The sequence below is a fragment of the Sus scrofa genome, chromosome 6, assembly GCF_000003025.6.
Source record: "Sus scrofa isolate TJ Tabasco breed Duroc chromosome 6, Sscrofa11.1, whole genome shotgun sequence".
NCBI classification, from domain to species: domain Eukaryota; kingdom Metazoa; phylum Chordata; class Mammalia; order Artiodactyla; family Suidae; genus Sus; species Sus scrofa.
In genome coordinates, this window is record NC_010448.4 from 54,234,600 (window position 1) to 54,250,341 (window position 15,742).

Genomic DNA, 15,742 nt, shown 5'->3' on the forward strand with positions numbered 1-15,742 from the left:
TATTCTTAAATATAGATGTATTTTTTTCATCTCTGGACACACTTCAATCGCAACCCTTCCGCCCTCCCCCCCCCAACTGCAAACCAAGTGCAGCAGAAACAGCACAGCACACGTGAGGGGCCCCTCCCTCTCACCAAAGCTGGGGGTCAGGCACAGCTTGGGATGGAAGAGCCTCGAGGTAAATATGGAGGATCTAGAATCCAGTGGGTCGAGTTCTAGACCAGGGGGCAGGGATCAGGAGGCAGCACAGCGGCAAGGTTCTAGATCCGACAGCCGGGACCTAGAACCCAGTGGTTTCATGATGCGATGCATCTAGCAGACAGGGCTTGTGGTAGGGGGGGAAGGGTGCAGGGGGAGAGAGACACTTGTCCTCAGCAGAGGGATTTCCCGCAGGGCACAGGAGTCTAGAAATATGGGCAAGCATTCAGACTCAGGGACGGAGTAGGGCCTGGTCCAGAAAAGGCCAGAAAGGCATCCAGGCCAATGTCAGTATGTTCTCCAGAAGGAATGAGAAGCCAAGTGCTCCTGCCCCAACTTGCCTGACCAAAGTAGGGAGGAAGTGGGGGGGGGAGATCCTCCAGGCAGAGCCCAACACCCAGAGAGGGCTAGATCAAGATCAGAGTAAACACGAGGGCACTGGCCTGGAGCCCGAGTCCTAGAGTCCAAATGGAGCGCCTGAGATCAGTTAAGTCCCTGAAAGTGCCCCAGCTCTGGACTTGATTGTCTCATTAGAAGGGACGCCACGTGGTTTCCAGTGCTTGGCGGCCCCCAGGTCAGGCCTGAGCGTGGCAGGTTCTGAATGCTGCAGAAGGAGCAAGCCTCAAAGGGCTTAGGAGCCTCAGCACAGAAGGCAACAGAGCAGGTTTCTGAAAACCTCTGGCACCACAGCAGGGTAATAATGGCATATCCCTGGCCTCTGGGACTCAGGCCAGGTGGGTGGGGGTGGGGAGGGGACTCCAGGGCACAGATTATGCATTCTGGAACCCAAGAAAGGCACAGTGTTGTGGATTCCGGAGTATTGAGGATTCCAAAGGAGAGGCGAGAGGGGCTGGAGTGTATGGCGGAGGTGGTGGGGCCGTGGACCCCACAGAGAGTTGGGGATCTGGAGTGGAGTTTAGAAACAGCGCCATTCTGCAGCCACCCTCTGGATAAGGGAAGCAAGGCTGGCTGGGAGTGTGGGGCTGGGGTTTTAGTTGCGCTCCTCTCCCAGGGAGCTGGCGGGGCTGAGGGGCTCGCTGGGGGTGCTGAGTGAGCTGGATGGCCCTGTGTCCACGGAGCCGCGCTTGCTCCCGCTAGTGGAAGAGGTGCAAGAGGCGCGTCGAGGCCACTCGGGGGCGCGGATATTGCGCCGATCCTTGGCGGCCTCCTCGTCCTCGTCATAGCGCTCGCCGTCTTCATCAGGTGGTCCATCCCGCGGTTCCTCCTCATCCTCACTCTGGTGTGGACTCGAATGGCGCGACAGCGAAGGCGATGGTGGCACTGATGCTGGCCGTGGGTAGCGGTAGCCCTGGGTCTGTGTGCGGGGCGCGGGGGGGGAGGGGATGTGGGCACAGACTGCGGAGTGAGCAGAGGCCCCTACAGCCAGCCTGGGTGTCCAGCGTCCCTGAGCCCTTGCAACTTCAGGAGGGAAACCCCACTGGATCCCAGGGCACCCTACCCAACCCTTCTAGCTCCCTGGCCCACCTCTCCTCCAGAGAGAACACAGGTCCACTTACTGCGTCAGCTTCGTGGGGCTCGTAGGTGAAGTGTTCTGGAAAGGCCTTGGCCAGTGCCATGTGGCGTGCAGACATGTAGTACTTGGGGGCAGGGAGAGAGGAGAGCGGGCATCAGAAGGCTGGAGTCAAATCTGCCCCCGCTGGAGCAGATTTGGGTCTCGGGAAAACGCTGGCTACAACTTTTATGCAGATGAGTGCACACTGAGCGGTCTTTCAATTGGCCTCTTTCTGGCTCCACCCCCTTATGTAGATGAGCAGAGCTGCTGCAAGAAATTTCTGAGCCACACACTAGGAACGCAGAACTCTTCAATCAGGTAATCTCTCGGTCCAAACTCCTATGCAAATAGAGAACCACCCCAGAGGGTCTTCCAGCCAATGTGGATTAATTTCTTAAAGGGGCCGCAACCATTACAATTAGGAAGAGACCGGGCTTTTAGTACTGCGAAAGCCGAGACCCAGAGCCAGAAGCGGCTGATTCAGCAGCAAAGGACAGGGAAGGGAGTTATACCCGGCCTAGGTATTTCCAGTCCAGAAGGTCGGAGAGGCGCTCGGTGCGGTTCCGCTGGATAATGCGCTGCCGCCGACTCTGCTGGCAGAAGCTGTAGAGGAAGGAGGTGAGCTGCGAGCAGGAATCATCCAGGCTGCGGAACCGCCGGTCCAGAATGTAGATGCCTGTCAGGGCCAGGACGGGGGTCTCAGAAAACAGACTGGGGAAACCTCCATTCACTCTGAGACTCAGCGGCACCAAGACGCCTCCTCCCACTGGGAGTCAGGAGTCCACCCCCTCCCCTCCTCCCTCTGATCCAAGAGTCCCAGCTCTCAGTCCGGGCGCTGACCGTAAGCCGAGGGGTCTGCGATGTGTTCCTCCATGAAGCAGCCGAAGCCGGAGAGGTTGGTGGAGATACTGGGGATACCCATAACCGTGCATTCAGCTGCGGGAAGGCGTGAGAAAGGCCCGCTAAGGTTTCCTCCTCTTTCGTCTCTTAAATCCCAATAAAAGCCGCAATGGCGCCCTCTACTGGTGCCTTTACCAAGTGCGGGGGTGGGTGGTGCTGGGCCGAGCAAGTCACGAGCCAGAAAAATCAGGCTGCGCTTTAGACTACGTTTCTTAGAGGAGAAGCCAAGAGGCAGCGAAGAGGGAGTTAGTTCACTTGCTCCAAGACCTCAGGGTAAGGAAGAGTTTATAACTGGGCAATAAGGATCCTAATTTATTTAACAAGGGACTCTGGGGGCCATTTCAGTTACTCCTCATAACCTATAAGATACTTTCTTGTGCCAGACTAAACGGTTTTACTTGTCATACCTTTAGAGCCTGTTTTGACATGAGATAAGGCAGGGTCTCTCGTTATTACTATTGCTGTGTCCAGAGCGCCTACTATGCCTTGTTTACTACCTTAAATAACGCTGAGAAACGTTTCAGGGAGTTTATTATTACTCTTATATGAGTGTTCCTAAAAACCTTTCACTAAAAATAACAAGTCTTGAGGTTCCCATTGTGGCGCAGCAGAAACAAATCCCACTAGGAACCATGAGGTCCCCAACTTCACTTAGTGGATTAAGGATCCGGTGTTGTCAAGAGCTGTGGTGTAGGTCGCAGACACGGCTCGGATCTGGCATTGCTGTGGCTGTGGTGTCGGCCGGCAGCTGTAGCTCCGATTGGACCTCTAGTCCGGGAACTTCCATGTGCCCATGTGCGTGGGTGTGGCCCTAAAAAGCAAAACATTTAAAAACACAGGAAAGATCTTCCGCGTGGTGGCACAGCGGAAACAAATCTGACTAGTGTCTGTGAGGATATGGTTCAATCCCTGGCCTCGCTCAGTGGGTTAAGGATCCGGTGTTGCTGTGAGCTATGGTGTAGGTCCTAGACGCGGCTCGAATCCTGTGTTGCTGTGGCTGTGTGTAGGCTGGCAGCTGCAGCTCCGATTTGACCCCTAGCCTGGGAACTTATATATGCCACAAGTGCGACCCTAAAAGCAAAAAAAAAAAAAAAAAAGGAAGGAGCGTGACTGTCACTGTCACTAAACTGTGCATTTAGCTGTTCTTGGGGGGACCCAGCAGTAGCAAACTCGGGGAAGTAACTTTTTTTTTGGTCTTTTCAGGGCCATACCCGAGGCATATGGAGGGTCCCAGGCTAGGGGTCAAATCGGAGCTGTAGCCACCGACCTATACCACAGCCACAGCAACTCAGGATCCAAGCCACATCTGCAACCTACATAGCAGCTCACGGCAATACCGGATCCTTAACACACTCAGCGGGGCGCAGATCAAACCAGCATCCTCATGGAGACTAGCTGGGTTCTGAACCCGCTGAGCCACAAAGGGAACTCCAGGAGGAAGTCATGTGGGAACCCTGACATCATCAGCCCTCTAATTACTCATCACATGAGCTCCTTGCCACGAAAACACATGAACAGACTGTTGTCCTTGTTCCTTTTTTACAGAGAAGCTTCAGGCTTAGGGAGGCTGAGTGCCTTGTCCTGGGATCAGGCCCGATGCTGCACTCACCTGGCGTGTAGCCCCAAGGCTCGTAATAGGAGGGAAAGACGCCAAGGTGGCAGCCACGGACAAATTCCTCGTAGTCCACGGGGAGCAGGGGGCTCGTGGAGGAGAGGAACTCCGGGTGAAAAATTACCTGGCAGTGAAAAACAAAGGCTCAGCCCAGGCACCTCACCTAGCTACTCCCTGAGGTTTCCAGGGCGGCCCAGAGAGGATGAAAAAATTGTCGAAAGTCACCCAAGTCAGTGTCAGGACAACAACTGGAATCCAAGTCTGTCTGCCTCAGAAGCTAGGAATCTTTCTAAACATAGCAGTCCTCTGATAAACTAGGGGACTCGGGGAATGTGAGGCCCAGGCTCCGCTCCCATATCAACCCCAGGCTCCACCCCCATATCACCCCAGGCTCTGCCCCCACATCACCCCCCAGGCTTTCTTCCCCCCGCCCCCAAGAGCCCCTATCACCATGCCCAACCCACCCTGGCCAGTGCCCTCACCTTGACCCTGTCGGCACTACTGTTGAAGAGGCCAATTCTCCGGATAGTGGTCAAGATAGGGTCCGAGGAGTCATCCAGCATATTGTGGGTGCACACAGGGGGGAACGACTGCCGCTATAGGGGCCACAAGTGGGGCGCGGCAGTTAGGGAAGGGGCAGAGGGCTCCCTACTGCCCCATGAGCCATGTGGATCCTGGGGATCCCAGGAGACCGCAATCCCTAGCAGGATGTGGAGCCACAAACCCAGGAGATGGCCAGCAGTTACGGACTTCCCACTTGGCTCTCTCCATCAAGGTCTTCTTTTCCCTTTAGCCCACCAGGAGCCAAAAAGAAACTACAATCCCCAGCTGTCTCTGAGGCAGAGCCAGTGTTAAAACGCCTACGGCGAGTGGGAGCTATCTCATTCTGTACTCTGGGCTATGCACAGAGCAATGCAAAGGAGGAGCTCCCACTGTGGCGCAATGGGATTGGCAGTGTCTTGGGAGTGCTGGGATGCAGGTTTGATCCCCAGCCAGGCACAGTGGGTTAAGGATCTGGGGTTGCTGCAGCTGTGGCTTAGGTTGCAACTGTGGTTCAGATCTGATCCCTGGCCCAGGGACTCCATATGCCATGGGGTGGCCAAAAAAGGAAAAAACAAAAAAACCCCAAAGGAACTGTAATTCCCAGTAGTTGATGGGGCCAGAGTCTGTGCCCTTCATGGGCTGCTTGCTGGATGTTACAATTTCCTTCTGAAAATCCTGGATCTCTTTATCTCCAAGTCCCTTTTACTCTCCACCCTGGAATTCCCTGTACCTTCACCCTCAAAAGAGGCCGAAAGACAGAGTTCCCTGGTGGCTCAGCAGGTTAAGGATCCAGCATTGTCAGTGCTGTGGCATGGGTTCAATCCCTGGCCCAGGAACTTCTACATGCCACAGATGCAGCCAAAAAAAGAGGCCCAAGGAAACCAAAATTTCCAAGTCACTGGAGAAGACACGGTGAGTGTGATAGCAGTTCTTTGCAGCTGTCCCATCATTCCTCATCTTTCATCTCATTAAAAGATACTTCTCATCTTAACAGTCTGACTCCAGGAGCCCAGGACACTAGAACTCCCAGGAGCCCCACAGCAAAAGCATCCTCAGTGACGCCGACTACCTTAGGGACTATTGGAAATTATAATTTGGCTAAAAGCAGTTCATACCTTGTTTATGCAACTTGCCTGTCTAGGTTTCCATTCCCCAGGAAATGGATCAGCAGTCCTGCCCATGGGTACCAAAGACCCTTGACGCCAAAGAATAAAAGAACTCTAATTCCCAGGAGTCTCTGGGGCAAGGGAAGTCAATGTAATAGAAAGCACCAGGGGCTGCTGGGAGTTGTAGTTCTCATTTAGTGACTGCCAGTTTTTCAATGGGTCTGGGGACTGTCACAGCCAGCAGGATAAGAAAGAGCAGCTGCTAGGAGGTTTCAGTGCTCTTCAGGAAATAAATGTTTTAGCTGATCTCCTGGCTCTAGTCCCTACAGGCTCAACAAAACTACCACTCCCAGCAGTCTCTGGGGGAAGAGGCGGAGGTAGCGTGCAGCAAGTCCTAAGGACAGCTGGGAGTTGTAGTTCTCCTTTTGTGGCTCTTGACGTTAGTCTATAGTTCTTTTCACCTTTTGTTATAGACCCCCAAGGACTCAAAGAAACTACAACTCCCAGCAGGCCCTGTAGGAGACTAAGCTGTGGGAAAAACAGGCTGCCCTCAGGGCTTCTGGGAATTGAGCCTTTACCAGTCGGCTCACACCTTCCTGTGGATTCCTGGAACAAGAACTGCCAATAAAGCAGAACTCCCAGCAATCTCTGGGGTCAGAGCTAACATGGCAAGCTTGTCCTGGGGCTGCCGGGAATCGCCGTCTCTCTACTCAGGAGGCCAAACCATACCTGCGTGGCAAAGATGGCTCTCTTCATCATGGTGAAATCCTCCTTGTCCAGCATCTTGTTCATGTCTGGGAGGCTTCCCCTGTAAGGTGAGCAGGGGGATGCATCTGGGAATGGGTGAGGAGAGACCAGAGCTTGGGAGGATGCAGGGTTGAGGGCGGGACACTCACACCAGCAAGGATTCATAAAGCTTCCTCCCAAACTTCTCCTTCACCGTGTTGGCCGTATCCCTGGAAGAAGCAGAACATTCCATTAGCACCAGCTACCATTTATTGTTAGGCTTCTGGGGCAGCTGGGAAGTTGAGGCGCGGGCAGAGAAGCCCTGGAGGGGTTTCTGGCTGGAGGACAGGGACTCGGGGAATAGGCCCTGGAAAGCTGGAATCCCTTGCGTCTTGCCTGAGCTGTGTGGCCAGGGACAGGTGGCCTTCCCTCTCTGACTTCAGTGACTCATCTGTCAGATGGGGATTAAAAATAGAAGCAACCTCAAAAGTTTGCCATGAGAATTCGATGAGGTCATGACAAAAAGTGCACAGTGCCCGGCACACAGAGAGCCTTCCAGAAATGTCGGCTATTATTAGGACGTGTGCTAGTCCTGGCCATGGCGATGCTAAGCCCCAGTTTATAGAAAGGGAAAATCATGTTCCGAGAGAGGAAAATGTATGGACACAAGTAAAGCGAACAAAGAGTGCCACCCGACAGCTTGGTAGCTATTCCTCTGTTCATGGTCCTCTCAGCTCTGGCCTCATTTCCCACCCCTTCTCCCTTGGGCACTCTGCTCCAGCCTCGCTGGCCTCCTTGCTGAGGCATGTCTCAAACATGCCTTAGGGCCTTTGCACTTGCTTTTCCCTCTGCCTGAATTGCTGGTCCCCAGATACACCCAGGGCTCCCTCCCTCGTTTCCTCTCCGGGCTCAGTGTGGCCTGTCCTGTCAACGCTATCTCATATTCCAGCCCTGCTTCTTTTGTCAGAGCACGTTCTATAGAACTTTCTAGAATGTGAAGTCAATGAGGGCTGGGATTTTATCTTTTCTCGTTCACAGCTATGTTCCCAGTGCCTGGAATAGCCCCTGGCACACAGTCGGAGCTCACTGAGTCTCTGATGGCTAATGAATGGGTTTTACAGATGGGGAAACTGAGGCTTGGAGAGAGGGAGTGGTCTGCGTAAAGTCACAAGCCAGAGAGGAACAGGGCCTGGGGGAGGACCTCGCCAGTTTGATATCAGAGCCCTGGCTGTGCTGTTACACTCATCCTGCCGGCAACTGTGACTTTATCGTGCCCCTGAGCTGGAAGCAACTGAAGCAAGTGACTTTCTTAGAAATCAGTGTGGGGGGGTGGGGTGGATCATGTTACAGATGACAAAACAGAGACTCCAGGAGAAACAGGGGACCCAGAGCACACAGCTGGGAGTGGGAACGGCAGGGATGCGGGGCCAAGGGCTGCTGACCAAAGCTGCTTGCGCACGGCTTGGCCCTTAAGGGTTTCCACATTGAAATTGTTGGTCCGGGCCGGCATGATGAAGAAAGCAACCACTGTCTGCTCGCTGCCGTTCACCTGGGACAGAGGAAAGGGGTGTGTGTGAGTGTGAAAAAGTCACATGGGAGAAGATTGAGCCCCCCACCCCTATTTTCCAGCCCCTAAGACCGCTAGGACCCTGCCATGCCCCTTCCTGTCAAGGGGAATCATAGGACAGAATTACCATAGGACTCTGATCTTCTTCCTGGATCCCTACACTCCTGCTTCACACAGGGGTGTCCCTGCCCCCACCTCCCCAGGTCTCTATTCTCCCCAGTCATGTGCCGATTCTCTCACCCGCCTTTGTCCCCTTACAGCCCAGGCCTTACTCTGAGCAGATAGTTGAGCCGGGCCAAAGCCTCCAGGAAAACGTCAGCCCCCTTGTTGGAGAACTCATAGCGCCCCGCGATAAAGAAGTACAAGGTCTTGTCCAAGTTGAAGTCCAAGTGCCTAAAGAAGCCACAAGGCAGGGTGAAGCCCAGTCCCTTACCGTCTAGCCCTGGCCTCGAAACTACAAACCCCAGAAGGCACAGGGGCAAAGAACATCTTAAGACAGAGGCATCATGGGAACCTCCGGGAACTGTGGTTCTTTTCTCCTTAGATGGGGCTCTCCTTAAATACTCAGCCATTGCTCTGGAGCTCAAGAACTTAAGAGGCTGAGCCCTGGAGTTCCAGCTGTGGCTCAGCGTGTAAAGAACCCAATCAGTATCCATGAGGATGCAGGTTTAATCCCTGGCCTTGCTCAATGGGTTAAGGATCCAGCGTTGCCTGAGTGGTGGTGTAGGTCACAGATGCGGCTTGGATCTGGCGTGTGGCTGTGGCTGTGGCTGTGGTGTAGGCCGGCAGCTACAGCTCTGGTTCGACCCCTAGCCTGGGAGTTTCCATATGCTGTGGGTGTGGCCCTTAAAAAAAAAAAAAAAGAGTCCGAGCCCTTAGCTGTCACTTCTTTGGCCCCAGAAGTCTGGGCTCCCAACCCCCGCCTCTCTCAAGACCTAGGTATCTGGCCTACATACCCATAGAAATGGCCCCGCACAAACTCCTGGATTCGAGCCTTGCTCTGAGCATGGAGGTTCTGGAACTCATGCATGGCAGAGAATTTCTTCACATTCAGTCCATTGGGGGTCACGATATCTGGGATTGGGGGAGAAGGTCCTGCATTTCATTTCTTCATTTCTTCATTCAGATCAACGTGGCTGAATGAAGAAATGAAGGAAAGACTCCTTTCACAATAGCTTTGTTTTGATAGCTTCTCTGAGTGTTCCTGTGGTGACCTAAATGCCCTGCCACTCAGATGCCTTCCTACCCAGTATTTCTTGCTTATGTTCACAAGCCTAACTACAACTCCCACTAGCCATTCAGGCTAACCAAACAGGGAGCAGATCAACACTGGGGCTTCTGGGAGTTGTAGTTCTTTTGTTTCCTCTGGTCGACTCTGAGCTCGGGGAAACGGTTTAACATCTCCATCCTGCTTCTCTACCTTCAAGCCTCTTTTAGGGCCCCAACCATCTCCTATTCTCATAGAAATTAACACATATCAGTGAAAAACTATAACCCCCATCAGCTCCTTGGACAAAATTCCAGGAATATAAAGAGCTGACCAGCCAAAGGCCTTCTGGGAGCTGTAGTTCTCATTTATACCCATTGGGAATAGATGCTATCGTTCTGGAAGAGTAACTTGTTCCAACACTGCTTTTCTCAAAAATAAAATCTAATGAACCTCCTTCCTCTTTCAGAAGAGCAATACTGACATTAGTCAATAAGCGAATTTTACCATTTCTGAAATATTAAAGAAACTACATTTCCCATTAGCCTCTAGGGTATACAGCCAAGTGGCTTCATATTCAGGTCACCAATATGGGTCTTCTGGGAGTTGTAGTCCCCTGCTCTTTACAACAAAGAAATTGGGACAGGGTTTGGCATAGACTGCCTCCTCATTCATGTCTATGGACCCCAGCCTATTTCCTACCTGGTTTCCTTTTGAGTAGGTGCTGAGCCTCGATGGCAGTAATCTGAGACACGGTAGTGAAGACATGAGCGCAGTGGGCTGCTGCCCGCTCCATGCAGTAGCGGTGATAGATTTGCCTCTCACCTGCTTCCTTGTCCACATTGAACTGGGCCGGGAGGGAAGGCAATCAGGTTAGAAGTACTGGGGAGAGGACTGGTGGCCCAGACTCTAGAGTCTTTGGGAAGGTTGGGGCTGGAGACTTGGACTCCTGGGTCCTGGGGGAAGAGGGACCTTGATCCCCTTGGACTTCAGACACTTCTGGGTTGTCCTGAAATATCAGCAGCCCCCCATGTGCCACACTCCCAGCTCACATTCTCCAGGTTGTTGTAGAAGTCCACAGCACCAGCACATAGGTATCGCCCCAGCAGCGTGGCGTGGGTGGTGAAGATTGTAGCCACAGGCAGTCGCCGGGCACGGCACAGGCAGAGTCCGATGCCCGCCAGCCACTCGTGGAAGTGTGCGACCACATGTGGTTTCTCCTCGCTCTGGGCCAGGAACTGTGGGGCAACAGGACAGGGCCACTGTGTCTCCATGTGTGTTGCGAAGACAACCAGCAATCCCCAAGATGGATGAGGAAGCAGGGGAGAGGTAGATCTGTCTCCATTACTACACAGCGTGGGGTGGCTCACTGCAATCCCCAGTGGAGAGACAAGCTGACTCATCCCCAAAGGCTGATGGGAGATGTGGGGTTTTGGGCCAACCTTCCAAGTCCCAAGAGGGCTGAGTTGGAAAGACTGAAGTTTTGGTGTCCCCAAATCCTGAACACAATTCTTGGAAATGCTTTACATCCATCAAGAGTAGACCTGTACCCAATACTGGCAGAAGGACTACAACTCCCCAGAATGCCCTAGGAGCAATCAGTTCATAAACTGTTTTTCCCAGGGTAGGGGAAACAAAGTTTCTTGAACCGTTTAAAACCTAAAAGAGGGTAAGAATCAGGATTCCTGGTGCTCAGATAGGCTGCAGATTCCCAAATACCTGGGAACCCATCTGAGAGCCACGTCTAACTGATAACAGATTAAAGAACTACAATTCCCAGAATTCCCTGGGATGAGCCTTCCTGTCAAGTCTGCCTTTCCAAGAGCTAAGGCTTAGAATGCCTATATTTGGGAGACTGGAGCAGAAGAAGGTGGGGTTGGGAGCCTAGATCTCTGAGGAAAGAAGAATCTGGGACCTCGTATGTTTATGTTCCTTTAATCCTTGGATTAAAGGACTACAACTCCCAGAAAGCTCTGGGAGAAAACAGACACTCCAGTCAGGGGCTCATGGCCATTGTCATTTTGTGGCCTGGGGTCAAAAGGAGTGGCAAGGAGTGGCAGTGGGGCCTACCTCACCCAGGAACCAGGTGGTGAGGAAGCCAAAAAGGACGGCGTCGTTGGCCTCGCGGTCGTACCAGGGTACCCCGATGCTGCATGTTTCCCACAGCTCCCCTTTCCAGCGCTCCAGGGCCCAGGCTGAGGCCCCCACGTCCAAGAGCACCACCAGCGGGCCCCCCTCGATCAGCCAGCGCCCGAAATACACCTGGGGAGGACCCATAAGGAGGCTTAGAGTTTGGGCCACATGTCCCTGAGCACAGCATCTGCTTTTCTCCAGTCCCTGGGCAGATATCTGGGCTCACGGCCTTGGTTCTTCTAACCTCTTCTGTTTCTGAATCTGCTGCTGATTTCTCACCCACTGCCTTATTTCTCTATTTGCTGTTGGTTATTCCCACCACAAACTTTTCCCATCTCCGAAGCAGCATCTCTGTGTCCCTTGCTTAGTTTCTGTAACAGCTGGGTCGCCTCCCATCACTTATAACACCATGTTGCACGTGTCCTATCTCAGTGTCCCTGCTGCCTTACTTTTCCATCCTGCTAATCATTTCTCCAAGCCGCCGCCTTGTTTCTGTGTTTGCCACCGTATTTCTCTCCCCACCCATCATGCTGCTTTCTCCCATTATCTTTCCTTTCTGCTGCTCACTCCTTCCATGGGATGCTACTTGTACTGTTCTTGCTCCCACACTCACTGCCTTGCTTCTGATCCTTTCACCATAGATTTGTCACCCGCTTCCTCTTTCCTCTGCCCACAGGCCCATCGTGTACTCTGCAGCTTCATTTCTTTTTTTTTTAGGGCCACACCTGTTGCATATGGAGGTTCCCAGGCTAGGGGTCAAATCGGAGCTGCAGCTGCCAGCCTATACCAGTCATAGCAACGCGGGATCCGAGCTGCATCCACGACCTACACCACAGCTCATGGCAACACTGGATCCTTAACCCACGGAGTGAGGCCAGGGATGGAACCCACATCCTCATGGATTATAGTCGGGTTCCTTACTGCTGAGCCACAACGGAAATTCCTGTGGCCTCATTCCTAACACTGGCCACCCACTTTCTCTGCCCTGGGGCTATGTTTTCCTACCCACTGCCTATTTCTAAGCCTTGTGGTCTCATTTCTGCCCCTGCCCCGTTTCTCGGATCTGTTGCTTTCCTCCCGAGACCATGGCCCAGGATCTGTGCCTGCTGCCACAGCACTATCCAGCGGACAAGCCATCCTATTCCTCCCCAATCTGGCTTTTCCCAGCTTTGGAAGCCTGACCCTGATGCCCCTCCCCCTCCCAGCTGTTGTCTGCCCTTTTGCTGGGGGGGCTATTCTTAGGCCCCCAGCACATGGACAGCAGCTGCCATGGGGGAGGGCCTGGACTGCCCCAGGGTTCCTTAGGGACACAGCCCTGCCTGATGGAACTCCAGACCGCACCCCCAACCAAAGGCTGTGAATGAATGAAGGCAGCGCGGCAGCTTTCCCTCGCAGACCCCACCCCGTGTGTACCTCCTTCCTGCTGCTTCATGGCCCTCTCACTGGGGGCCAGCCACTTCTCTGTCATCACTCTTGAATCCTCCTTGGGTGCCTGGGACTCTCCCCTCCTCTCTTGAATGCCTGATGTTGCCCAGCGGAAGCCCTGTCCCCTGGGTCTGCATGCCTACCTCTCCTCTCTCTCTCTTCCTCAACCGTCCATCTTTCTTGTCTCCTTCGAGATCCTTCTCTCTATAACATTGGGCCCCCTCCCTTCGGTATCTCTGTCGCTCTCCCTGCTGCTCTAACTACGGGGGCCACCATCACTTTTGGGGCCACTCAGCCTCTCCCCATCCAGCTCTCTGTCTGTCTGTCCCCCTCATTCTGCAAGCTTGGCTGTTTTTAGTAAAAAGGATGTTGATGATACTCCTGATGACAAATAGCTCACAGACAGGGCTAACTACATGCCGGGACCTGGGCGAAGACGTTACGAACTAATCCCCCCAAGAAACCTACAAGGTAGATGCCGTGAGCATGTGACTTAGCCAAGGTCAGGCGGCAAGAAGCGGAGAAGGTGAACTTGGACTTCAGGTTCCAGAACGCCTCTTCCGACCTCCGGCCTCACCCCTGGTTGTGTCTGGCTGTCCCTCTAGCTCTTTTTCTCTCTGGATCTGAGGAGCTTGGCCTCGTGGGACCATCTTTCAGTCTGTTTTGTTCCTGCTGTCTGTCTCTCCATTCATTAATATCGATCGTGAGTTTCGGTCCACCCCCTGCTCCTTCTGCTGCTCCCACCCTGTCCTTGGCCGGGCCATGTCCCACCTTGCAGCCCTTGCTGTTCATGGAATCCAGGGTCCTCTTCAGGGCCGGGGTCGGGGGCTCGAGCAGTTCCACCTGGGTCCTCACGCCCTGCTCCGTGTACGGTCCCACCAGGTAGTAGTTGTCGCCCCATTCATCCCCGGTCACCTTCGCCTTCGTCTGCAGCACCGTGTAGATGCCGCCCACTGTGGGCCCAAGTGTGTGAGGGCAGGCCTCAGCCAAGGCCCACAGGTCTGGGGTCTGGGGCAAGGCAGGGGGATGGGGGTGCTGTGCCTAGGAGCCCCAGACCCCTGGCTCAGAGGGAAGAGGGGACGGCGAGCCCCTCCTTTCGAGTCAGAGGAAGGAGGGGAAAGGGGGAGAGGGGGCTGCAGGGTGGTACTCCTGGGTCTGTGAGTGCGGGGGGCTAGGGTCAGGACTTGGAGGGAGGAGGGGAGTGGTCTCAGGCTAGACTTCTGAGTCTGAGAGAAGGGGCTGGGGGCCTGGGCTCCTAGGTGTCAAGGAATTAGGGGCTGGGGCCAAGGATGACAGAAGCTGGCAAAGAGGCCACACCCAGGTTTCCTGAGTTCCTGACTCACAGGAGCTGGGGTTAAATCCCCAGTGCAGCTCTAAGACACAGTAAGGGAGAAGCCCTCTTCTTGTAGGTTCCCACAATTGTCCGAAAGAAGCCAGAGTTATCATTCCTCACCCCCCACACACACCCCCGGAATTCTGCCAACCTGTCCCCACAGGAATGCAGGGCCCTGCCCCTCCCATGACTCCCATCCAGACCCAGGAGGCTGGGGCTCCAGCTTCCTTACCTCCTGGAGCCTGGGCCCTGGAGATCCATGGCTCCGTGTTCACAGCCCCCCCGCCCCCCGCCCCATCTCTCCCAAGACTCAGCAAAGCAAAATCTCAGCTCCCTTCCTTCTGTGGAGCCAGACTGCCTAGCTCCTGGGAGTCCGGCCCCAGCCTTCGGCAAACCCAGAAGCTCTGGCCCTTTGGAGCCTGGGACCCAGAAATCCTGGCCCCCAGCCACTCCCATTCCAGGGCCCAGCCCCTGACCAACTTAGGACTTCCCAGCCTCCCGCTATTCCAGTGCGCATGTGTCTGAGGCCACGGGCTCCGCTACTCTCAGGAACCCAGAGCTCAGGCGCTCAAAGCCCAGGCGTCCAGGCCCCAACTCTCTCTCACCCTAGAAGCCAAGAATTAGGGTCTCCAGCCTCCTCCCATCTTTACTCTCAGAAGACCAGTTCCCGCAGTTCTCCCACCATGCTTCATGCATCCTTTCTCCAAGTGGGCTCCTGCCCAAATCCGAAGTGTATCCTAAGGCCCTCCGTGCTAGGGCCACAGTTCTGAAGTGACAACCTTCCCCGCCCCCAGCTCCTTCCTTATAGCGGACCCACGTCTCTGGTCTTTTTCATTTTAGCCCCCTCTCCCTAGGACCCAGGACCTGGGTTTCCAACCTCCTTTCACCTCAGTCAGGCGGCTCACGCCTCCCTCCAGGGCCCAGGAAACAAATTCCGGCCCTCCCCAAGGACACAGGAGTCATAGGCTCCTTGCCCAGGACCCAAGAGTCATGTCCTGCAGCCTCACCCTCCTGTTACTCAAGAGTTCCGGGCCCCCATCCCCGACTGCCCTTCTTGTCCCAGCCCTTCTGCTCGGCGTGCTCACCCTTGTTGGCCACCTCCCAGGCCACCTCGAAGAGCACTGTGTTCTCCAGGTCGAATTCATCCTCCCAATCTTCCAGTCCTGGCAATGAGGACATGGACAAAGTGCGGTTTAGAGGCATGGCCGACGCGAGAGGAGGGCTCCGGGGAGCCGCAGGTGGGGGCCCAGGATTTGTCTGAGGAATGCCCTGGGCAGGGCGCTGGGCCAGGTAGCTGCTGCCCGACAGGAAGCTTGCACCGCCCTCGGCTTCCTATTGCACGACCGCACCCCCGCCCGAAGCGCTAGAACCAGTGCTGCAGGCGGCCGCAGCGTCACTGAGCCTAGGGGGGCTCCCGCAGTGAAATCTTGCGGCTGCCAGGAGGCGGTGCCCGCCCCCGGGCCAGTGTCATTGGTCAGC

At 54.6% G+C, this 15,742-nt stretch overlaps 1 protein-coding gene and 1 long non-coding RNA gene across 2 annotated transcripts; one reads left to right on the forward strand and one right to left on the reverse strand.

Moving 5' to 3' along the window:
• GYS1 (glycogen synthase 1) lies at positions 1–15,612 on the reverse strand. Its single transcript, NM_001195508.1, is given in 16 exon segments — positions 1–1,513; positions 1,716–1,796; positions 2,224–2,387; positions 2,552–2,647; positions 4,221–4,347; positions 4,706–4,819; positions 6,602–6,680; positions 6,769–6,828; positions 8,041–8,147; positions 8,438–8,558; positions 9,122–9,239; positions 10,075–10,219; positions 10,425–10,610; positions 11,443–11,634; positions 13,702–13,883; positions 15,349–15,612. Coding segments are annotated over 16 exon segments (2,214 nt in total). The 5' UTR covers positions 15,467–15,612; the 3' UTR covers positions 1–1,189.
• On the forward strand, positions 1,779–2,375 carry LOC110261018. Its single transcript, XR_002344721.1, has 2 exons — positions 1,779–2,029; positions 2,112–2,375. It is a non-coding gene; the product is annotated as an uncharacterized LOC110261018 (long non-coding RNA).